At 45.8% G+C, this 25,512-nt stretch overlaps 2 protein-coding genes across 2 annotated transcripts in view; one reads left to right on the plus strand and one right to left on the minus strand.

Annotated features, from left to right (window-relative positions):
* Positions 1-7,806, plus strand: part of POU6F1 (POU class 6 homeobox 1) — a 122,358-nt gene extending 114,552 nt beyond the window's left edge. The window contains exon 12 of the mRNA XM_040425920.1: positions 6,785-7,806. Within this exon, the coding sequence (XP_040281854.1) occupies positions 6,785-7,130 (346 nt within the window). The 3' untranslated portion in view covers positions 7,131-7,806. The remainder of the gene's footprint in view (positions 1-6,784) is intronic.
* A 7,210-nt stretch (positions 7,807-15,016) lies between these two features.
* LOC120996167 (histone-binding protein N1/N2-like) lies at positions 15,017-16,706 on the minus strand. The gene is made up of 2 exons (XM_040425921.1): positions 15,814-16,706; positions 15,017-15,783 (listed from the first exon to the last, which is right to left on the minus strand). The coding sequence occupies exons 1-2, from the start codon at positions 16,531-16,533 to the stop codon at positions 15,619-15,621; spliced, it is 885 nt and encodes a 294-aa protein (XP_040281855.1). The 5' UTR covers positions 16,534-16,706; the 3' UTR covers positions 15,017-15,618.
* Positions 16,707-25,512: the final 8,806 nt, after the last annotated feature.

The following is a 25,512-nucleotide window of genomic DNA, read 5'->3' on the forward strand; positions in this document are numbered from 1 at the left end:
CTACTATTTAGGCCCGTAATGGAGGCTTGGAGAGGTGCCACTAGAGAAGAGAAGTCCTTATGTAAGGCAGCGCTGGAGGCAATCAGCATGTCTTTGAGGAGATTCCCTGAGGCCGGCTGATCTGAGGTGGGAAACCCCTGTAAGATAGCAGAAGTGGGGAAGGCTGCTGGGGGCCCTGGGCTCACCTCTCCTGTTGCAGCAGGAATCAGCTTGGGCCTCTGCTTGTCGGGACTCGTGCCCGGGGAAGATGGCGCCTGTGTTTCCACCAGATCCAGTGATGACCGCCCTGTTGAGGTCAGATGCGGGGATCTGCACGTGGAGAGGATCTGGTGCGCTGCTGTAGCGGCGGGGAGGAGGAAGCCGCTTCTGAAGATGGCGGGGAAGAAGAAGTTTCCTCCAGGGTCTGCTGTGTGCCGTCCATTTCTGTTTCGAAATAGAAATCCAGCTTTCCCTGCTTAACGTTGGCTCTTTTGCTTCTGGGCATCGTAGGTGCTGTGAAGGCGGCACTTTCGTGAGTGCAGGTTGCTAAGGAAGGGGGTAAAACACGCTGTGCTAGTCGCCAAGTGCTGGAGCTGAGCGATCAAGCGGCCATCATGCTCGGCAGCCAAGCCACGCCCCGACCTAGATCCTTTTTTGAATATGGGTTCCACATTTGCCTTGTGCCAATCACTTAGCACTGTACCAGTACCTAGAGAATCTTTAAAAATTATAAACAGGGGTACAGCAATGACTGAACTGAGCTCTTTAAGCACTCTTACGTGTAATCCATCTGGACTCGGAGACTTGTTCACATTTACCTTATTTAACTTAACTTGGACCATATCTACAGTTAGCCAATTGAGTATATTACTGGATGTACTAACAGCCCCAGCACCACAGATATCAGCTCCTTTCTCTTCTTTTGTATAAAATTTTGTTTCTTATTTCTTTGTCCTGCTTCTGAGATGGCCGCACATGCTCAGTTTCATCCTTTAACTGCCTCCTGAGCTGTAATAGGTAGAGCATGGACACGCCCCCTTAGCTGCAGCAGAAAAGACACTCCCCTTGAGCTGTTAGATTGATATAAATCCAGCAGAGCAATGAATGGGGAGATCTTTGGATCCATGTGAGGTACAGGGCTGGTTCTAGCTTTGTTAGAAAGAGACTGTCGTGTACTATCTGATTTTAATTTTTTACATGGGATAACCCCTTTAACATATACATTTTTTGCAGGACTTTGCAGAATGGAAAAGCGTAGTGTACCACACTTTTCCATCCTGTAAAGTCCAGCATAAACATGTACACATTTTTTTAGATGATGGAACTCTATGGCAACGGAGGCTTCAATTAACATATACATTTTGTATATGTTAAACATATGACAGAAACATGATGTGCACCTAGCCTTATCATTGTAGCAATAAAGGAAATCTGAAAATAGAGTAGAGCAGCCTTGTATGTGAAAAAATCCTTACTATTGGCTGCTTGACAGTCTGTACGTCACTTGGCATTCACAGACTGGCTAAGCACTTAAATTATCACTTGTGGTCAGCAGATTGTGCTGTCTAAACAGCACTCTGCAGCTGGCAAACAATGATTCTCTAGGGGACAAGCAATGGCATTAGCGATCGCTCCTCCCCATACTGTGGAGGAGATCTTTCATGGAAATGCAGTGCTTCACCTCCACTGACGAGCAGGTGATTGTCTGCTCCATTGCGCAGAGCAAATGGGTGGATTGGCCATAAACCTTGCAGGGAAATTTGGGGTGATATAATGTGTTGGGGTGATATAATGTGCCACAATATGGTATTACTGGCCCTGCCTTCCATCAATTTTGACCCAACTACAAAACAGACACTTTTAGTATTTTTTCCAGGGCCACTTTAACTTTCCAGTCCACCCCTGATTACAGTGTACAGTACAATACGCTCTGCTGGATCATAAAGGAAGGAGTCAGGGAGGTCTGACACTGCTAGCGCACCCTGGCTGCAATCTATAAGACGCTGGCACTTTTAAGCAAGTTTTTTCCTGCTAAAAAGTGAGTCTTGTCCAAAAAATACTACTCCCTCTCTCTGTATAATTTCCTCTGCACAAGACACAGGGCATTCCTAGAAAACTCATAGATGTCAAGGGAGCATCTTCAGTCTATTGTGCCCACAGTGGCTCAAGCAGGAGGGCTTCCCCTATAACAGAATATTAACAACTTACCGTCACACTAACGCCGAAAGGCGTCATTTCTGCGGCGCTCCCAGGTCACACTAACGCCGATTGGCGTCATCTCGCGTGAGCCGAGATTTCCTGTGAACGCGCGCACACAGGCGCGCGCGTTCACAGGAACGGAAGGTAAGAGAGTGGATCTCCAGCCTAACAGCGGCGATCGTTCGCTGGCAGGCTGGAGATGTGATTTTTTTTTAACCCCTAACAGGTATATTAGACGCTGTTATGATAACAGCGTCTAATATACCTGCTACCTGGTCCTCTGGTGGTCCCCTTTGTTTGGATCGACCACCAGAGGACACAGGTAGCTCAGTAAAGTAGCACCAAGCACCACTACACTACACTACACCCCCCCCCCGTCACTTATTAACCCCTTATTAGCCCCTGATCACCCCATATAGACTCCCTGATCACCCCCCTGTCATTGATTACCCCCATGTCATTGATCACCCCCCTGTAAAGCTCCATTCAGACGTCCGCATGATTTTTACGGATCCACTGATAGATGGATCGGATCCGCAAAACGCACACTGACGTCTGAATGGAGCCTTACAGGGGCGTGATCAATGACTGTGTTGATCACCCTATATAGACTCCCTCATCACCCCCCTGTCATTGATCACACCCCTGTAAAGCTCCATTCAGACGTCCGCATGATTTTTTCGGATCCGCAAAACGCACACGGACGTCTGAATGGAGCCTTACAGGGGCGTGATCAATGACTGTGGTGATCACCCCATATAGACTCCCTGATCACCCCCCTGTCATTGATTACCCCCCTGTCATTGATCACACCCCTGTAAAGCTCCATTCAGACGTCCGCATGATTTTTACGGATCCACTGATAGATGAATCGGATCCGCAAAACGCACACGGACGTCTAAAGGGAGCCTTACAGGGGCGTGATCAATGACTGTGGTGATCACCCCATATAGACTCCCTGATCACCCCCCTGTCATTGATTACCCCCCTGTCATTGATCACACCCCTGTAAAGCTCCATTCAGACGTCCGCATGATTTTTACGGATCCACTGATGGATCGGATCCTCAAAACACATACAGGCGTCTCCCTGGAGCCTTCCAGGGGGGGTGATCACCCCATATAGACTCCCTGATCACCCCCCTGTCATTGATCACTGCCCCTGTCATTGATCACCCCCCCCCCTGTCAGGCTGCATTCAGATGTCCGTATGATTTTTACGGATCCACGGATACATGGATCGGATCCGCAAAACACATACGGACATCTGAATGGAGCCTTATAGGGGGGTGATCAATGACAGGGGGGTGATCACCCCATATAGACTCCCTGATCACCCCCCTGTCATTGATCACCCCCCTGTCATTGATCACCCCCCTGTCATTGATCACCCCCCTGTCATTGATCACCCCCCTGTAAGGCTCCATTCAGACATTTTTTTGGCCCAAGTTAGCGGAAATTATTATTTTTTTCTTACAAAGTCTCATATTCCACTAACTTGTGTCAAAAAATTAAATCTCACATGAACTCACCGTACCCCTCACGGAATCCAAATGCGTAAAATTTTTTAGACATTTATATTCCAGACTTCTTCTCACGCTTTAGGGCCCCTAGAATGCCAGGGCAGTATAAATACCCCACATGTGACCCCATTTCGGAAAGAAGACACCCCCAGGTATTCCGTGAGGGGCATATTGAGTCCATGAAAGATTGAAATTTTTGTCCCAAGTTAGCGGAAAGGGAGACTTTGTGAGAAAAAAATAAAAAATATCAATTTCCGCTAACTTGTGCCAAAAAAAAAAAATTCTATGAACTCGCCATGCCCCTCATTGAATACCTTGGGGTGTCTTCTTTCCAAAATGGGGTCACATGTGGGGTATTTATACTGCCCTGGTATTCTAGGGGCCCCAAAGCGTGAGAAGAAGTCTGGTATCCAAATGTCTAAAAATGCCCTCCTAAAAGGAATTTGGGCACCTTTGCGCATCTAGGCTGCAAAAAAAGTGTCACACATCTGGTATCGCCGTACTCAGGAGAAGTTGGGGAATGTGTTTTGGGGTGTCATTTTACATATACCCATGCTGGGTGAGAGAAATATCTTGGTCAAATGCCAACTTTGTATAAAAAAATGGGAAAAGTTGTCTTTTGCCAAGATATTTCTCTCACCCAGCATGGGTATATGTAAAATGACACCCCAAAACACATTCCCCAACTTCTCCTGAATACGGCGATACCACATGTGTGACACTTTTTTGCAGCCTAGGTGGGCAAAGGGGCCCATATTCCAAAGAGCACCTTTCGGATTTCACTGGCCATTTTTTACAGAATTTGATTTCAAACTCCTTACCACACATTTGGGCCCCTAGAATGCCAGGGCAGTATAACTACCCCACAAGTGACCCCATTTTGGAAAGAAGAGACCCCAAGGTATTCGCTGATGGGCATAGTGAGTTCATGGAAGTTTTTATTTTTTGTCAAAAGTTAGTGGAAAATGATGATTTTTTATTTATTTTTTTCTTACAAAGTCTCATATTCCACTAACTTGTGACAAAAAATAAAAACTTCCATGAACTCACTATGCCCATCAGCGAATACCTTGGGGTGTCTTCTTTCCAAAATGGGGTCACTTGTGGGGTAGTTATACTGCCCTGGCATTCTAGCGCCCCAAATGTGTGGTAAGGAGTTTGAAATCAAATTCTGTAAAAAATGACCAGTGAAATCCGAAAGGTGCTCTTTGGAATATGGGCCCCTTTGCCCACCTAGGCTGCAAAAAAGTGTCACACATGTGGTATCTCCGTATTCAGGAGAAGTTGGGGAATGTGTTTTGGGGTGTCATTTTACATATTCCCATGCTGGGTGAGAGAAATATCTTGGCAAAAGACAACTTTTACCATTTTTTTATACAAAGTTGTCTTTTGCCAAGATATTTCTCTCACCCAGCATGGGTATATGTAAAATGACACCCCAAAACACATTCCCCAACTTCTCCTGAATACGGAGATACCACATGTGTGACACTTTTTTGCAGCCTAGGTGGGCAAAGGGGCCCATATTCCAAAGAGCACCTTTCGGATTTCACTGGTCATTTTTTACAGAATTTGATTTCAAACTCCTTACCACACATTTGGGCCCCTAGAATGCCAGGGCAGTATAACTACCCCACAAGTGACCCCATTTTGGAAAGAAGACATCCCAAGGTATTCGCTGATGGGCATAGTGAGTTCATGGAAGCTTTTATTTTTTGTCACAAGTTAGTGGAATATGAGACTTTGCAAGAAAAAAAAAAAAATCATAATTTTCCGCTAACTTGTGACAAAAAATAAAAAGTTCTATGAACTCACTATGCCCATCAGCGAATACCTTAGGGTGTCTACTTTCCGAAATGGGGTCATTTGTGGGGTGTTTGTACTGTCTGGGCATTGTAGAACCTCAGGAAACATGACAGGTGCTCAGAAAGTCAGAGCTGCTTCAAAAAGCGGAAATTCACATTTTTGTACAATAGTTTGTAAACGCTATAACTTTTACCCAAACCATTTTTTTTTTACCCAAACATTTTTTTTTATCAAAGACATGTAGAACAATAAATTTAGAGCAAAATTTATATATGGATGTCGAGCAATAAACAGCTAAAGTTGTGGAGTGCCGATTTGTAAAAAAGGGCCTGGTCTTTAGGGGGGTATAAACCTGTGGTCCTTAAGTGGTTAAAGGGCTTCTGTCAGCCCACTAAACAGTTTTTTTTTTTTTTGTTTATTAATAATCCCTACACTGCGAGCTCTGCATACATAAGTTAAATAATAATTTTTGTTCAGTAGAATTTGATAAAAAGCGATTTTTAAAATATGCAAATTACCTTGCTACCAGCAAGTAGGGCGGCTACTTGCTGGTAGCAGCCGCATCCTCCGACCCTAATGACGCCCCCTCCGCATTGTGATTGACAGGGCCAGGGAACAGAATCGTTCTCTGCTGGCCCTGCCTGTTAGCATTCAAAATCTGGCGCCTGCGCTGCGGCCGTACGTATCTTCAATTTGCGCAGGCGCACTGAGAGGCGGCCGCTCTCTCCTCAATGCGCCTGCGCCGGGTGTAGATGTGACATCATCGGCGCAGGCGCATTGAGGATGGAGCGGCCGAGCGAGTGGGCCTGCGCCTGCGCCTTAGTGCGCCTGCGCAGATTGAAGATAGGTACGGCCGCGGCGCAGGCGCCAGATTTTGAATGCTAACAAGCAGGGCCAGCAGAGAACGATTCCGTTCCCTGGCCCTGTCAATCACAATGCGGAGGGGGCGTCATTAGGGTCGGAGGATGCGGCTGCTACCAGCAAGTAGCCGCCCTACTTGCTGGTAGCAAGGTAATTTGCATATTTTAAAAATCGCTTTTTATCAAATTCTACTGAACAAAAATGATTATTTAACTTATGTATGCAGAGCTCGCAGTGTGGGGATTATTAGTAAACAAAAAAAATGGTTTAGTGGGCTGACATAAGCCCTTTAAATCTACAATCAGAAAATAAAATAGAAAAAAGTGTCATTGTCTTGTTTTAATTCGTTTAAAAAAAAGATCATCCCTTTTAAAAATATAAACTTTTTTGATTTGTTTTTTCAAATTCCTTCCACAGGTTTGAAAAGCTGGACATAACACCGAAGAGTGCCCAGAAACTGAAACCAGTCCTAGAGAAATGGTTAAATGAGGCAGAAATGAGAAACCAGGAGGGACAACAAAATTTGATGGAATTTGTAGGTGGTGAACCATCAAAGAAGCGGAAAAGGCGCACATCTTTTACACCTCAAGCTGTGGAGGCCCTAAACACTTACTTTGAGAAGAATGCCCTGCCCACTGGCCAGGAGATCACAGATATTGCTAAGGAGTTGAACTATGACCGTGAAGTGGTGAGGGTATGGTTTTGTAACAGACGCCAGACTCTCAAAAACACCAGCAAGCTTAACATCTTTCAGATCCCCTAAGGGAGATGACGACCTCTACCACCACTATGTCGGCAGTACTTCATCCTCCCCACATATGGTTGTGACATTCATCTGCGAAGCACTTTTGTGGCTGTATATATGCTTTATCCATACTATGGGCAGCCGTTCTACTTCCCTTGCCCCATGTTTTTATATGACAGAAGCCTAATGTGGTAAAAGCCATCACAGCCCAGTCTATCTTTTGACATGTTACACACGTTTGATACCATAAAGCCAGATTGATTCCCTATACAGTGAGACAGGAATTGTGGACGTCTTTTACAAACTTACCCATAATTGTTGCTGAAGTTGATGTGTGATTATGTGGAGTGCCACATTCAGCTTTGTGTATGTACAGTATATTCCTGATCCAAGTCCTGGGACGCTAACAAACATTTTTTTTAATACCAGAAACCTTTGATTTACCCGTTTACTCATTTACATATTGACATCATCATGCTGTGGATTTCATTCTATTGCATCATTTTGTTTTATGTATTATTCTATGTATTTATTACTTTTTAATATTTTTTTTAACTGCAGCATATTCAACTTAAAAGGGTTGGCCGGGACTTAACGTATTTTTCACCCTATAAGACGCACCGGCCTATAAGACGCACCTAGGTTTTAAAGGAAGACAATAAGAAAAAAAGATTTTTCATTAGACCTCAGGTCAGACCCCCAATGTTAATCAGACCTCAGCTGACAGCCCCAATGTTAATGACCCCCAATCAGACCTCAGAAAAGAGCTCCATGCCTCTCATCAGCCCCCATTTCCTCATATCAGCCCCCATGCCTCTCATAAGCTTCCATTCCTCTCATCAGCCCCCATGCCTCCCATCAGCTTCCATATTCGCCCCCATGTCTCTCATCAGCCCCCATATAAGCCCCCATGTCTCTCATTAGCCCCCATATGAGCCTCCATGCCTCTCATCAGCTTCCATATCAGCCCCATATGAGCACCCATGCCTCTCATCAGCCCCCATGCCACAGAAAACATAAAATAAAAAAACACTAACATCTCCTGCTCCGGACACCGCCGCTGCTCACCTCCAGCGCTCTCTTCTTCTTCCTGCTGTCGGCTGTGCTGTGAACTGGCGCGTACACTTGCAGGATAACAGGTGAACTGGATGGACAGATGTATTTCCAGCCCTATAAACTATGTTACACTGTGCGCAGCCACAGCACAGCTGACAGCCGAGGACCAGGAAGCGATGAGTACAGAGCCTTCACCGCTTCCTGGTCCTCTGGTACTAATGAGCGCTTCCATAATGGAAGCGCTCATTAGTATTCGCCCCATAAGACGCTGGGGCATTATTCCCCAACTTTTCGGAATATTGCTACATTAGTCTTATATCGCTTCACCCTTGTTTTGATACATATACATACGCTTATGCTGTTGGTATATACTAGGTTTGAGCCTTGAATGCTTAAAGGGGTTGTCTCACTTCAGCAAATAGCATTTATTATGTAGCGGAAGTTAATACAAGGCACTTACTAATGTATTGTGAGTGTTTTTTTTTTTTTTTCAAAAATCTCTTTATTGGATTGAGAAATCAGTTGTACAGCATTGGGTATAGAAACAATACAATACAGGAAATTTGCATCAAAGCACAGTTGTGCAAGCAGTTTGGAAAATAAGATTTCTCAATACACATTTTACCATAATATTCCCCAACTCCCCTCCCCCCCTCAACCTCCCGCCCCCCTCCCTACCCCTGAACACCAATCTAAGCTTTTTGGACTTGAAGTGGTTCACCCGCAGTACCCCCTCCTCCGCCCTGGATGATTCCCTCGCCTACCAGTCGAACTAATGGGCCAATCTCCCCAGCCTATCTGCCAGCTGAGCCTCTAGATACCACCCTGTGAGTTTAAATGGGGCCATAAGTTCCTGAATTTCAATAACCGAAAGTTGTTTCTCTATGAACCCCCTCCATTTTTTAATAAACTTCTCGACCAAGCGTTCTTTATCTTGTTCTACCTCCAGCCTTTCTAAGTAAAGAACATTCTTCATCACCCCTATGACCTCCTCCCACACTGGAACTTCCTTTTCTAGCCAGTGTCGTAGGAGAGACTTTTTAACCGACATCAACAGAAGATGTACACCTGGCTTCGCAACCAGCGATCCCATTTCCTCCTCCTGATTTTTAGGTATGTAATGGAATACGCACTGTTGTGGTGTGGTACCCACCGTATCACCCCAAATGTCATCAATAGCTTCTATGGCCTGTTTCCACAACGGTTGCACTTTCGGGCACTCCCAAATGGCATGTAATAGACCCGCCTTCTGAAGGCTACACTTCGGACACTCACGAAGATAATGGGCAGGGGCGTCACGATAGGACAAATTGAAAGCATACGTCGCTCGATGCATGAGTCTTAATTGTGTCTCTCTCCACTGCTCATTATATGTCGCCCGTCTGACCAATTCCATGCCTTCCCTCATCTTTTTTGTTATGTTCGGGTCAGATAGCTCTCTCTCCCAGGGCTTGTAGGCCCCTTTTACCAGGCCGATCGTCTGGATACTATGAAGCCTGCGTTGTAATTCAGAGAGGGGCATGTGAGAGCCATCCTTGCCTAGCAAGGCCACAAACCATGCTAACCTATCAGCATCCCCAACAGAAGATGCCTGGGCACTACAATAGCTTTTTATTTGCTGGTAGGGAAGATAGTGGGCATCCTGAAAATCAAATTGTACCTTAACCTGATCCCAATCTAACCAGTGGAGACCAGAAGTATGAAGCAGGTCTTCAAGTCTCAGTATATTTTTCTCCCTCCATGCCTGAAACATACTATTCTCCCTACCTTGGGGGAACGCCGGTAGCGACCATAATGGTAATCTGGGTGACAGGTAACAAGGTAGGCCATAGATTTTCCTGATCGCCTTCCACGCCATTATGGTGTCTTTCAAAAGAATGCACTGCCTTATTGACACCGGTATGTCTTTTATCCTGGTATGTAATAGGGCCTCCAAGTTTTCTCCATCAGCTAACTCCCTTTCGAATGTAATAGCCCGTGCCCCACACCCAGTCCCGCACATGCCTGAAGAGCGCCGCCAAGTTATAGTGGCGAATATTCGGCAATTGCAACCCCCCTTCATATTTCAGCATCGTTAATTTAGCATAAGCGATGCGAGGTCTCTTAGTTTTCCAGAGGAAACGGTTAAACGCCCTTTGCATCCTAACCACATCCACGTGTTTTATCAATAATGGAATTGTCTGAAGCGGGTAGAGAAGCTTTGGGAAGCTCACCATTTTGATTAAGTGAGCCCTCCCACACACTGACAAGGGCAAGTCCTGCCATTTCTCCAATTCATTCTCTATTTTAAGGAAGAGAGGGGGGTAATTCAGAGTGTATAATGACGCTGGAGTGCGGCCTATCTTGATGCCCAAATAGGTCAGGTAATCCCTCCGGACCTCCACACTATTCTGTAGATGTTTAGCTGCCGGAGACTGATGATCAAGAAACAGTAACTGGCTTTTTTCCACGTTGACCCTATACCCTGTGGCCCTGCCGTAGATATTCAAGGCCTCAAGAGTCCTTTCCAAGTGGAGCTCCGGGGACCCAAAATATAGTAGCATGTCATCTGCGAAGCAACTAACCTTCAGCACTTTGCCCCCTATCCTAACCCCTTCAAACGTTTCCGACTTAACTAGCCATCTTGCCAAGGGCTCCATTGCTAAGTTGAAAAGCAACGGAGACAAGGGACAACCCTGTCTCGTGCCCTTCTCCAGCGTAATTGGTTTGGATAGAAAGCCCGGTACATTCACCCGTGCCTGGGGGTTGGTATAGAGTGCGGTCAAGAAATTCCGGAAGCGTCCCGTAATGTTAACCCTGTCCAGTACCCTACCCAACCATTGCCAATTGACATTATCGAATGCCTTCTCGGCATCCACTGCCAACAACGCCGGAGAAGGCTTACCTTTGGGGTCTCTATATCTGCTAAGAACGGTTAGAACCTTGCGCACATTAGTCACTGCTGATCTACCCTTCATGAACCCTACCTGATGTGAACCAATGAGATTCGGTATGCAAATGGCTAACCTATTGGCTAAAAGCTTTGCCAGAATTTTAATATCTTGATTGATCAGGGAGATCGGTCTATACGCGCTGGGTTGAGTCAAATCTCTGCCCATTTTCGGGAGAATTTTAATGTATGCCATCTTGCCCGAGTCCGGTAAACTACCCCCGGCCATTATGTTGTTGAACAGACTAGTCAGCGTCGGGGAGAGATCTGGGATCATGGCCTTGTAAAACTCCGCCGGGAATCCGTCGGGTCCCGGGGCTTTACAATTTGATAGCGACTTAATTGTTGTCCCTAACTCCTAATCACTAACGTCTTGACATAACGTTTCCACCGCCTCAGTGGAAAGGCGCGGTAAATCCACCCTGTCTAAAAGGTCCCTTGCCTCCTGGGGGCGGGGGGGATCCCCTGAATATAATGTTTGGAAATATTCTCTTAATATCTCCACTATGTCCTTCGGCTGAGAGCACAAATTTCCCGACCTATCCTTCAGGGGATGCAAGGCCGTTTGTTTCACAAATGGGCGCGTTAGATTTGCTAAAAGCCGGCCCGCCTTATTGCCTACACGAAAAAGCTTAGCCTTTTGGTAGTCTCCAAACCACTTTTCCTTTCCTTCCTGACAGTAGTCAAAACTATGTTTGGCCGTGACCCATAGAACCTTATTGGGAACTGAGGGGTTTTGCAGGAATTGAGTGTACATCTCCCGCACCTTTTGGGTAGCTTCCTCAAACTTTTTACTCGCTTCCCTCTTCTTCCCTATCGAATATGATATTATTCGACCCCGCAGGACCGCCTTGGCCGCGTCCCAAAATAAATTCTGGTTCGATGCCTGTTCCACATTATCCTGGGAGTATTCCCACCACCACCCTTTTAGCTTATCCAGAAATTCCTTATCTTTGAGTAAGTGTTGCGGCATTCTCCACGTAACATCCGGCCCCCTGGGGACTGAGTCCATCATTTCCATAACCACTGGGGCATGATCCGAGATTAACAAGTCCAGTATTTCTACTAGCTTGACTTTTGACAACATTCTCTGAGATGTCAGGAGGTAGTCAATCCGGGACCATGACCCCCGGGCATGAGAAAAATGAGTATATTCGCGTTCCACTGGATGGTGGTATCTCCAGGAATCACAAAGACCTGTATTGCGTATCAAAGGGAGCAGCGTCTGGGTCTGTCTTTGCGGGGTAACGTTTTCCAAAGCCCCTCTCTTCCTATCTTCCTGCTCGTTATGTACCCTATTAAAATCACCCCCCACCAGCAGCATCTGTGAGTCTTCTTCCAAAATGTCTTTCTCCAACGACCTGTAAAAGTCAGTCTGAGCGGTGTTTGGGGCATAGACATTTTGTAGAACTATCTGACCAACCGGAGAGTCCATGTTTATTCGCATCCACCTCCCCTGAGTGTCAATGGACATGGAGCGAATCTCGTATTGCAAGCGTTTGTGAAACAAGACCATAACACCCGCCTTTTTGCCAACTGAGGGTGAACCTATTACTTGTCCCACCCATAGTCTGCGCATCCGGAAAAAATCAGCCTCTTCTAAGTGGGTCTCCTGCAGGAGCGCCACATCTACTTTTAATTTTTTAAGATGTCGCAACACCGCCATACGTTTAGTAGGGGATCGTAGGCCCTTGACATTCCACGTGATTACACGCATAGTAATTTCACTATGTGTTCGCCCTCTGCAGGAGAAGCCACCAAGAACTGGTCAACACAGAATATCACAGATTGGTACCAAGGTATCTGCATCCTAACCACATACAATTTAGTGTTCACTCCCCTCCCTCCCCCCCACCCATGACCCCCCAACCCGCCCCACAACTTAGATAAAACAAATGTCGACTTCACTTTTTTCGCGCATCTAACAGTGTAGTAGTTGTCACTACCTTCTTCAAGCATCATTAGCTATCCCTAAACATAAACCGTTCCCCGGCCCATAGTACTCGGCATAATCAATGCGTTTTAACATGTTAACATAAATGAACACAAAGTCCAATGCTATCTCACGTGACTCTCCAGGATGGCCTACTCATATTCCAACGATACCCGGTGCTGTCCATATTCAACCTGGAGTCGCCCCCAGGTGTTCTGGCTCTGCAGATCTGGACCCCCCTCTCCCCGACTTCTGGGTAGCTCCTCTCCCTCTGACCGAGGAAGTTGATCGCTGGGAAGATGTATGCATCAAATCAGAGAATAGGGGATCCGAGTCCAGCGAACCCAAAGCTTCTCCCGGCGAAAGGAACGTGTCAACCGTCCCGTCTGGACGAAAAATCCGCAGGGTTGCAGGGTAAAGTAAGGCGAACTTGACCTTGTTGCGAGCAAGAGCCGAGCACACTTGCGAAAATTCCCTCCTGCGCTTAGCCACTTCTGCTGAGTAGTCGCTGAATAGGAGGATCTTGTTGCCCCTAATCGTCAGCGGCCTCCCATTGCGCCGAAATTTTGCTAGTATTGCTTCTTTGGCGGCATAGTTCAAATATTTGGCTATGGCTGCTCTAGGCTTCATGTTGTTGGAGCGTGAACTTGCTGGCAACGACGGCCCCAAACGGTGCGCCCTCTCCACTGTACAATTGCCGCGCAGCCCCAGTGCTTGTGGGATCTCTACCTCACAGATGTCCATCAATTGGGTCGGCGAAATCGACTCCGGAAGGCCGATGATCCGCAGATTGCTTCTCCTGGATCGGTTCTCCAGGTCGTCTAACTTCTCCTTCAGGTACTGGTTATCTCGCAGGAGGTCACTGATACTCCTCTGGGCACTCCCCAGATCCTCTTCCACCACTACCACTCTTTGTTCCACCTCAGCTATCTGTGATGTATGTTGCGCCACATCAGACTGCAGTTGTTGCAGGGCCGTGGAGACCGTGGCTTCCAGGGAGGCTTTTATGTCTGGTGCCAGCAGTTTAGCCACTTCTATGGCCATAGATTTACAAGAGGCTGTTAATTCATCAGCCGATGTTAGACAGCTCTCTCCCTCTTCCTCCTCTGACCCCGATGCCTCCGCACTCCTCTGGGTTGATTGCGAGGACGAACGGGTAAGTCTGTGCCGCTTCTCAGCCGCCGGCGCCATTTTGCCCCTGGCCTTCAGGTCTTCACCTGCCGAGAGTGGTGTCCGCGGTTCTTTCTGGGAGCCGCCTCTGACTACGAACTTTTCCATGGGCGCTCCCTACAGTACACGGGAGGACTGAGGGTACCTTTCGGACCCGGGATGCGGCGGCTCTCTAGGTTATCGGGCCGATCGAACGGAGAGCCTCTCACTCGCGCCTCTCCATGCGCGCGCCGGAACCGGAAGTGTATTGTGAGTGTTGTTGTGAGGGTTCACTCTCTCCCAGGGGGTCGCACTCACAGACGTCTTCATGGACACCAGGTTTAAGGTCCAAACTTGTGCTTTATTGAGGCACATCAACACAAAACACAGCACTCCAAACAGAACCAAAATAAACACCTGCCTGTCTAGGCACTACCTAAACAAATAACGTCCCTACCTCACTTGTACAGCCCTGTTCACACGTTCAAGTACCGTAGGTCCGGCTTTGCACAGCAAAACGGTCCACACACAGGGAAGGAATCAGGCATCACACAGCCTTGTGGCCCCTCAGCCCACGTGACTGAGACCAAACAGAGCCTCCACAGGTCTCTGTATCACAATCCTCTCCTCCCCTTGACTGACACACTGAGGGTGGATTTATGCCAGACTGATTACAGCAGGCTTCACCTGCGATATCCTCAGGTTAGGGAAAACCATGCCCTGGAATGAGGTGGATTGGGAAGGTCCCACTACCAAACCTACCTTCCCAATCCAAATAAAATCCACCCCTTGATTTACTAAAGAAAATTAGCTCCAGCAACTCCCCCTTCTCCATACCGGAGGTCTGGGCATTTTTCCACATTGTACTATGCACTCTGGAAGATGTGGCCAATGTCACCTTTTTTCCTTTATTTTGCCATACCCAGGCCAGCAGAGCTCGGTTTGTTACAAACACAGATTTTCTACCCAGTAGATAATATCTAACGGACTCTAGTGCCCCTCCAATGGCCAGATACACTGTTTTTATTCTTTCACGAACTACGATAATATGCTCTCGCACTCTCTGATCTCGCTCTTTTTGTTTCTTTATTTCATCAAAAGATAGCATCTTTTTATTTTACTCTCAGCGTTTCGATCTTGGCCTCTGGATCCTTTTCCAGGAGATATTTTTTTCCAACCGACAGGCTTTCTCTTTAACTTTTCTGGCTCTCGCACATGCTCAGGTCCTTTCTTGGACTGCTGCAGCTCTTGACTGAACTGTTCACACAGTTGTTCCCAGTCATGGTTGTGTCCAGACCCTATCTCTCTTGCTTTGCAGAGCTCTTTCAGCAGAGCATGCTTGTCGCCGCTCGCTCCTTTGAAGCGCATCTGGTTCACTTCTTCCTTGGCAACTCGCCGTTTCCTTTCCAGGGACCTCCATTTTGTCGCCACTTCTTTTTTTACAGTTTTTTCAGCATTTCTGCTTCTAGATTTGCTCGTTCTGGAACGATCATGAGTTCCATCTCAACTCTCTTCGCTCTCTTCAGCAGTGGTTTCCTCAGATTTGGCAGCAGTTTCAGAGACCTCTGCTTCTTCAGTGGCTTTTTCCACTTCGGCAGGCTCTCCTTCAGGCTCTTCTTTGATCTCGGCAGTGTCTCCCACTCCAACTCATCGGCCTTAACTTCTTCAGCCTTTGTCTCTTTGGAGTCTCCAATCTCTTTGCTAGCCTTCTCATCCTTCTCAGACATGGCATCATATACTGGCACTCTTAACTCCTCCTCCTCTTTCTCATCGAGGTTGGAGGCACTGGGGTCTTTAACAGACTCTTCTTCTGGCATTCCCTCCTGATTGTCAGCCAGGGCCTTGTTCTCCATTCGTGCAAGCTCCAGGAGAGCCCTCCCACCGTAGTAGACAGAATCTGCATGATGGTCGTCTGTCTCCTCGTATTTCTTCCCCAGAAGGCTGCCGGCTTCCTGGAAAGCGTTGACGACGGAGCACATTTTTTTCACGGCCAGGTCCTGGCTACTCACTGCCATGAATCCTTTGGCTTCTGCATCCAAATCAGCCCCATCAACTTGTTCAGAAGAGACATCTTCCATCTTCTTTGCCTCTGCCGTTACCGCAGCGCCACCATCTCCAGAACCATTTATAACAGGTTCTGGCTTGTACTTCTTGGCATCTTTCAGAGGATTCTCCCCTTCAGGTTTCTCATTTTCCTTTGATTGAGCAAATATGTCATCTCGAGAAGCTCTTGCCTCTATCTCTTCAAGCAGAGTCCTCATTTCTTCCACCGGCTGCTCGAGAGTACGCTTAGACTTCTCCAACTCATGGACGTTCTTCTCAACGTCATCCTTTGAGCTCATGAGATCCTCCATCTCTGCTCTAAGTTGCTTGTTCAGCCTCTCCAATTCATCTCAAGCCTCAAGCACTTCTTCAGGGGCCCTAGTCAGAGAGAGGGCCTTAGTCTCCTTCTCCTGAACATTGGCAGACACAGGAGTACCCACATTTTCTTTTGGCAACCCTGTGGGAGTTCCACTCAGGGACTCTTCAAGCCCTTTGTCGATGTAGTCCTTTGTGTTTTCCTGGAGTCTTTACTCTTCTCCTGGACATCAGGCAGTAGACCATTCAGTTCACTCATCTCTTTCTGGGTCTCCTCCTTTGACCCCTCTGAAGCCTCCCTCAGTTGCTCGTGTGGAGAGAGGGAAATCTTCCTCCTGATTGTAGCTGTACTGACATGTCAGGTCACCTATCACTGCCTGGGCATGGGTCTCAGACACTAGGCTGACGTCTCCCCACTTAACTCTTATCTCATCAGATATAACTGTCATCTGGTCGCTACTAGTAACCACCTTAGTTTCACAGGACCTTGACATGGTAGCTTAACTCTCTGAGTTGCTATCGGTCACAGCACATACGTCACATTTACCGCTCGTGTCATTATTAATCCTGACCTCTAGGGGCACAGATGAGCTAATCCCCACCTGGGACATTTCCTTATTAAACATAGAACACTAGAGAGACTGCACACTCTCCTTTGGTACGTGTGGTACATACGCTAGCACTGCCCCACTTTCCCACACATATATCACAGTGGGTTCCCTCAGCTGTGTGCCCATAACATTTATCAGCATTTCTACATCATTTGCATTTTTACCAGCAGGGGGAGCTTCTTCCCCAATCACAGCCTGCAAGGGAAAAGGCATGTCATCATCATCACACATTGCACATAAATCCACATTGTCATTATGTATTTCAGACAACTTTGCATATTCACTTTGCATCGTATCGGCACCACTGTTTCCAATGGTCACTTCACTTAAAAGGATCAGTACATGTTCTGCAGGAGTTTCGTCACTGGCTGCAGAAGTGTCTCCACTTCCCCACAACTTCCATAATAAGGGTAAATCACGGCCCAGCATTTCATCATGCATGAGCGTATTTGTAACATCGAGTTCATAAGTCCCAGTTCTCACGGGAGTCTCACACTCAGTGAGAGGCCCCGGATAGTCCTTGATATCTGCACGAGTGTCCCGCACCCTTAATATTTTGTCCATCACACAATCCCCAGCTACCAAGCTGGCAGGCACCTGGCTCCCTGCGTCCACCAATGCTGGGACTGGACTGCCCTTCACCATAATGTTGCACACTGTTGGCGCAGTCTCTAGTCCTACTGGCCTCACAACTTGAAACGCTTTCTCCACTCCACAGCTGCCAAAATAACGGAATGTCCTTGCCCAGCACACATTCCACTCTCAGGGTCTCACATTTAAAGATCTCCCATTGTAAAGAGCCATAGTCCGTTGCAAAGGTCAGTCACGGTGGTATCTGTCTCTGACTCCCCCTTTATGAACTCGAGGACCTCTGGCATGACACGAGAAACTTGCTGGCGGGAATCTACAATGACCCCCCAGTGGTAGTCCTCCAATCATCAAGTCGCAGTGTCTTTCATATATTTTGTTAACTCTCCTGGCCAACCACTCATTCATGTCACAGTCCTCCAGTTGGCAACCTTCCCACCAATACATGGTAGCACCTGGTGGATTCCCCTCCACTTGCTGGGGTTCAGCCACAGCAGACTCTTTATTCTGTGCAGTGGCCTGCATCAGCTGCTCGGCGAGATCCTCAAACCACCTCATAGCAACAGGCAGTCTGGTAACAACACGGTTCACGTTAATTTGGGCTCCTAGCCCTTTCAATCACCGCACAGCAACACAGCAGTATTCAGCAGCACCTGCTCTTTCTGTCTTGTCGTTGCCCTTAGCAGCACTTTGTGTCCTTTATGCATGTACATTTCCTGGTGCACGCATTCTCCACCAATTGTGAGGGATTGCTCTCTCCCAGGGGGTCGCACTCACAGACGTCTTCACGGACACCAGGTTTAAGGTCCAAACTTGTGCTTTCTTCAGGCACATCAACACAAAACACAGCACTCCAAACAGAACCAAAATAAACACCTGCCTGTCTAGGCACTACCTAAACAAATAACATCCCTACCTCACTTGTAGAGCCCTGTTCACACCAAGTAGGTATGGATTTGTACAGCCAAACAGTCCACACACAGGGAAGGTATCAGGCGTCACATAGCCTTGTGGCCCCTCAGCCCACGTGACTGAGACCAAACAGAGCCTCCACAGGTCTCTGTTTCACAATCCTCTCCTCCAATTGACTGACACACTGAGGGTGGATTTATGCCAGACTGATTACAGCAGGCTTCACCTGCGATATCCTCAGGTTAGGGAAAACCATGCCCTGGAATGTGGTGGATTGGGAAGGTCTCACTACCAAACCTACCTTCCCAATCCAAATAAAATCCAGCCCTTGATGTACTAAAGAAAATTAGCTTCAGCAACTATGTTCACTGAAGCCAGCACCATCCTGGATCTTACTAATCTCACCCAGTTGAGGAACCTGGATAAGATATACACCCCTTCCAGGACTTTTCTCATACATTTTACTGTTCATCTTACCACAGTGTCCATATTGTCTCATTTGCTGGCTTGTTTAATTTTTCCATCCCAATATATACTGCTTGTTTCCATGGTTATGACCACCCTGCAATCCAGCAGCGCTAGCCGTGCTTGCACACTATAGGAAAAAGCATCAGCCTATGGGCAGTCCCACAGTCCCGGTCGCCAGAGAGGCTGGCGCTTTTTCTTATAGTGTGCAAGCACGACTACTGCTCATGGATTAGAAGGTGGTCGTAACCCCTCAAAAAGAGCAGTGTATAATATGATGGAAAAATGAATCTACCAGCAAAGAAAGCAATATGGATAATAACAATACATTAGTAAGTGCCCTGTATTAACTTTCTCTACATGATAAACCCCTTTAGACTGACTGATGTTCGGGCAGATTATTGCTAACAAGCGTTCATACGAACAATAACCTGCCAGTATAAAGGTGCCCCCGATGAACAAGCAAAATGCTCATTCATCGGGTAATAGATTATTGGCGCGGTCACCTTAATCATAATTTGCTGGAAGCAGATCATACCCTTTAAACAATGATTCAGTATGGGGACGAGCGATACTGTGGAGAAGATCGCTGCATGTAAATACAGCAGTCTCCTTCACTGGCGAGCAGGCGATTGTTAGTTTGTTAGATTGATAGTTCACTTAAATTAACCAGTGGTATTTGCTTGCTGTGCAACTGCTTGAAATCAGCAATTTTTGCACAACTTCATATAGTAGTTAATTATATAGATTGTAATTATGTAGTTACTGGCCAACCCCTTTAAGAGACGCCACGAGATATCTATCTTTTTACTGTTATTACATACACCGCTCCTATTTATTTTTATACATTATCCAAACCAATGTCTTTTTAAATGGTCTGGCATATATAGAAGATAACATTGTTTGTAGTGTTAAATCAAGTATTTATTCTGAAAGTCCTGAAACATTTTTCCAATGCAGCATAAGAGTAGCCTGCCTCTGTATCTTAGTACAATAATTCCGTTAGATTTACAATATGTGGTGTCCTGTGCAGCAAAAGCAGGTGAAGCGTTATCCACTAGCATTTAGCACGGCTCTGTATTTTTATATATATATATATATATATATATATATAAAAAAGGACCCCGCTTCCCTTGTGTGGTTTGTACAGGATAATGCTAATCGTACTTCATTCATTAAGGGTACTTTCACACTATCGTTAGAAGAATCCGGCAGGCAGTTCCGTTGCCGGTACTGCCTGCCTGATCCAGAAATCCGTATGCAAACTGATATCATTTGTTTCCGGATCCGAATGCGGATCCGTCTGACAATTGCATTACAATACCGGATCCGTCTCTCCGGTGTCATCCGGAAAAACGGATTCGATTCAGTGCAGGGCAAAGAGGAGCATCGGTGCATGAAATGCTCATCAGGGGGGCTGCCTGGGTGAAAATATGGGTATGTCCGGGTTCGTACGGTTTTTGATGCCCATCGCAACCAATCAGGCCCATCGTATCCTCGTAGTGTTGTGTGAGTGGGTCCAGGATGCTGTATTTGATTCAACAATGAATTGTGATAGTGGAGGCACACACAGGCTCATTCAATGAAACACAGACTGTTTTGCTGGTCATTTTCTGGATCTTCTAGATCCAGAAAAAAGCAGTATACATAGTTCGGTGCAAAAGTGGTGTAACACAGGATCTGTGTCCGATGGCAAAAAAAAAAAATTGACAACCACATGTCCGGACAGCCAGGAGAGGATTATAAGTAAGCCCGAGGAAATCAATGTGAACTGTGTATGTGTACTGAAACTGCTTCACCTGAAGCCATACCGAGTGAGTAGGGGAGAGACAGAACGTGTGGCGTATTGTCAGTGACTAATGGATCTGATCGTAGACGGACACGTGGACCCCCAGAAATACATCTTGTATGATGAAGTGTGGTTCCATCTAACCAGGTTTTTAATTAGCAGAATAAGGCTACATGCACGTTGTTTGTTTCCGTGTTCGTTCTGTTTTTTTTACGGATAGGATGCGGACCCGTTCATTTCAATGGCAAAAAATGCGGACATCACACCGTGTGCTGTCCGCATCAGTATGTCCGTTCCGTAGCCCCGCAAAAAAAATAGAACATGTCCTATTCTTGTCCGTTTTAGGCATTGTTACAATGGATCCGCAATAAAAAAACAGATGGCATATGGATGTCATCCTTTTTTTTTTTTTTGCGGACCACAAAACACATACGGTCGTGTGCATGTAGCCTTATAGAGACTGGCACACAGAAAATTCACATGAACTGCACCAAAAGCCAATTCATGATCTAAAAATCAGCATTTAGTGAATAGCTATGATTATGCAGATTGTGGGTCAAATATTTGTTGATGAAAATGTGAACGCAGCCGTGTACATGAACATCTGTGACCGATTCCTTACAGTTAACTGATTCCGAATGTGAGTATTGTTTCTTCCAGCAAGACTTGCCGTACGTTGCTCATGTCCCTGTGCCAAGTACATGCAACATTCACAAATGTGCGGTCAACAAAGTAAGCCCGACACAAGACCTAACGATATGCAACGTTTATATGTGGGGTTACCTGAAGGGTAGGGTTCTGAAAGTTATCACTAGACTATGCCTGAAAGAGAAAATTTTAATTTGTGTCCAGAATATAGAAAGTGTGGTGTGGCAGAAGGTGTTCCTGAACATAAGATGGGCACAACTTTATATAGTCGCTGTCAGGAAGCACTTCCAGCATCTTCTGTTATCCTGTACAAACCACATAAAGGAAACAGGCCTCTAGTTTTCATGGCCCACCCTCTACAAATATGTATGTGTGTGTGTATATATATATATATATATATATATATATATATATATATATATAATGCATTTGGAAAGTCTTCAGACCGTTCCACTTTTTTCACATTTCCCCCATCATTCTGCACTCAATATCCCATAATGAGAAAGTGATAACAGAATGTTCGAAATTTTTGTTAATTTATTGAACAGGAAAAACTAAAATCTTGCATTGACATAAGTGTTCAGACCCTTTACTCAGGACTTAGTTGAAGCAGTGATTACAGCCTCCAGTCTTCTTGGGTATGATGCCACATGGTTTGCATTTGAATTTCTGCCATTCTTATCTTCAGATCCTCTAAAGCTCTGTCAGGTTGGATGGGGCCTGTCATTGGGCAGCCATTTTCACGTTTCTCCAGAGATGCTTTATGGGTTTCTAGTCAGGTCGCTGGCTGGGCAAGAGTGGTCCCTAAGCCACGTCTGTGTTTTCTTGGCTGTGTGCATTTGTCATTGTCTGAGGTCCAGAGCACTCCGGATCAGGATTTCATTTTAATTCATTCAATTATGGACGCCATTGTGCTCTTGGGAACTTTCAGTGCAGCAGAATTTTTTTGGTACCCTTCTCCAGATCTGTGTCTCCACACAATCCTGTCTCCGAACTCTACAGGCAGTACTTGCCTCGTTATGGTTTGGTTTTTGCTCTGATATGCATTGTCAGCTGTGAGGCCCTATATATACAGGGCTGCATCTTTACAAATCATGTCCATGATGCCTCATTCATTCATCAGTGTTTGGTCAGTGATTTCAATTATTTGAAAACCAAGTGCGGCTCTAAACACAGGACATGTGCAGATCTTTCCCTTATACCTTATGTCTGTGGAGGCTCCAATCCTGGTTTTGGCTAACAATCACTGATGGAAATCACTGACATGTGAATGAGGCTTTAAACTGAATTTACCACCGATGGACTCAATCAAGGTGTAGAAACATCTCAAGGATGATCAGATAAATTGTTGGCTATCAGAGCTAAATTTCAAGTGTCATAGCAAAGGGTCTGAATACTTATGTCCATGTGAAATGTGTCTTTTTCCTCTATAATAAATTAGCAAGAACTTCTAAAATTCTGTTTTCACTTTGTCATTATGGAGTATTAAGTGTAGATTAATGGAGGAATATGTAATGACTTAGACAATATGTATAGGAAATTACCTAAAGGGTACCAGCCATCAATTCCCATTTACATTTCTGAATCCAGAGCATGTGACTATACAATATGTTTACATTTCCAGCATGCTATGGCTGCACAATTTCTTTAATATTTAAACGTATTGCATAACATCATGATATTAACCCTTTATTTTCGGTCACCTTTAATGATGAGCATCAGACAGTAATCAGCCCATTTACTGACCAGAGCACATCACTGTGCACGTAAGAGACTTTTACTATCATTCAGTGGCTATTTTGCAATGTCTTGAGAACTCGTACATTTACCAACATGTAATTGAAATAATGTTTTATAAAAACAAAAAGATGATGCAACTTTATAGCTGTTTCTTTCATTTATAGTTTTACTTGGATTTATTCTATGACTTTTTACACCAGTATGCTGTAACACAGAAACATTTTACTCCAACCAGTTTAGTATTTGTACTGCTTGTTTTATTAGAAAGTTGACACATTTAAAATATATATTGGTATCCGTTATACACTGTTGCAACCAAGTGTAATTACTGCAGAGCAACTAAAGTCTGTATTACACCGGCCGATAATTAGCGATCATCTTGCAGTGTAATACTGTTCATCGGGCAAATCTGATTATTAAAGAGGACCTTTCACCTGAAAATGCAAGTTAAACTAAATATATACCCTTACTTGCCGGCCCCCAGTGGTGCTTATTCAGTTCTTCATTTTGCACTCAGTGCCCTCGTTTGTCCGCGGTGCCCCCCACAATATTTCCTGCCTTCTATGCTAATGAGCCATCCGGCTCAACTGGGCGGGCCTGCAAAAGTTCTCCCGGGCGTGTCTTTCTTCTCCCTGGCACGGAGCGCATCCAATCAGCGCGCTCCGCTCTTAGCCAGGGAGAAGAAGCTCCAGTTCACGCGAGATTCGCGAGAACTGGAGCGATTTCATCCATCCTGAGCCGCCGCCTCCAACACTGCTCTAATGCTCTCCGCGGGAATCCAAGATGGCGCCGGCTCAGGATGGATGAAATCGCTCCAGTTCTAGCGAATCTCGCGAGAACTGGAGCTTCTTCTCTCTGGCTAAGAGTGGAGCGCGCTGATTGGATGCGCTCCGTGCCAGGGAGAAGAAAGACACGCCCAAGAGAACTTTTGCAGGCCCGCCCAGTTGAGCCGGATGGCTCATTAGCATAGAAGGCAGAAAATATTGCAGGGGGCACCGCGGACAAACGGGGGCACTGAGTGCAAAATGAAGAACTGAATAAGCACCACTGGGGGCCGGCAAGTAAGGGTATATATTTAGTTTAACTTGCATTTTCAGGTGAAAGGTCCTCTTTAATAATCAGATTTGCCCGATGAACAATATTACACTGCAAGATGATCGCTAATTATCGGCCGTTGTAATACAGACTTTAGTTGCTCTGCAGTAATTACACTTGGTTGCAACAGTGTATAACGGATACCAATATATATATTTTAAATGTGTCAACTTTCTAATAAAACAAGCAGTACAAATACTAAATGTTTCTGTGTTACAGCATACTGGGGGGCACCGCGGACAAACGGGGGCACTGAGTGCAAAATGAAGAACTGAATAAGCACCACTGGGGGCCGGCAAGTAAGGGTATATCTTTAGTTTAAATTTCATTTTCAGGTGAAAGGTCCTCTATAACCATGCTTAAAAATCAGAACTTGCCGGCAGCAAATCATACTGCCTAATAGCGATCTGCCGCCGGGAAACCACTAGACAGTATGGGGATGAGCGATGACATAGTGATCACTCCTTCCCATGCAGTTACATTATTGGTTGCAAAATAGTAAATGGCCTTTAAATGTAAAGAATTCGATTTCCTAACCAAGTATTATAATTGAAAACATGTAAACTAACATATATATCATATATATATATATATATATATATAGAAGATTATGCTTTTCTGGATAAGCCTTGACACAACAGATAGCAGTGAAATCGACAATATTTCTAATAATTTGAATGCATTGAGTGAAATATGTGTGTAATTTTCTCCATTGAGTTTCTGTAATTTTTTATGAGAACTTGCCACTGGGTGCTCAGGGTAATATGTTTGCTTTAGGCCTCTTTCCCACGGCCGTGTGCGCCCTGTGGTCGTGCTGCGGCCTGCAAAATGCGGGCCGCAATGCACGAGCACAGTCCGTGGGGCAGCCGCAGCGGATCGCGGACCTATTCTCTTGAATGGGTCCGCGATCCGGCCGTTCCGCAAAAAGATAGGACATGTTCTATCTTTTTGCGGAACGGAAGTACGGGACGAAACCCCACGGAAGCACTCAGTAGTGCTTCCGTAGGGTTTCGTTCCGCACCATTCCGCATCTCCTGATTTGCTGACCCATTGAAGTGAATGGGTCCGCATCCGTGATGCGAAATGCCCACGGAACGGCGCCAGTGTATTGCGGATACGCAAATGCG

The sequence above is a fragment of the Bufo bufo genome, chromosome 3 (genome assembly GCF_905171765.1).
Source record: "Bufo bufo chromosome 3, aBufBuf1.1, whole genome shotgun sequence".
In the NCBI taxonomy this organism is placed as follows: Eukaryota; Metazoa; Chordata; class Amphibia; order Anura; family Bufonidae; genus Bufo; species Bufo bufo.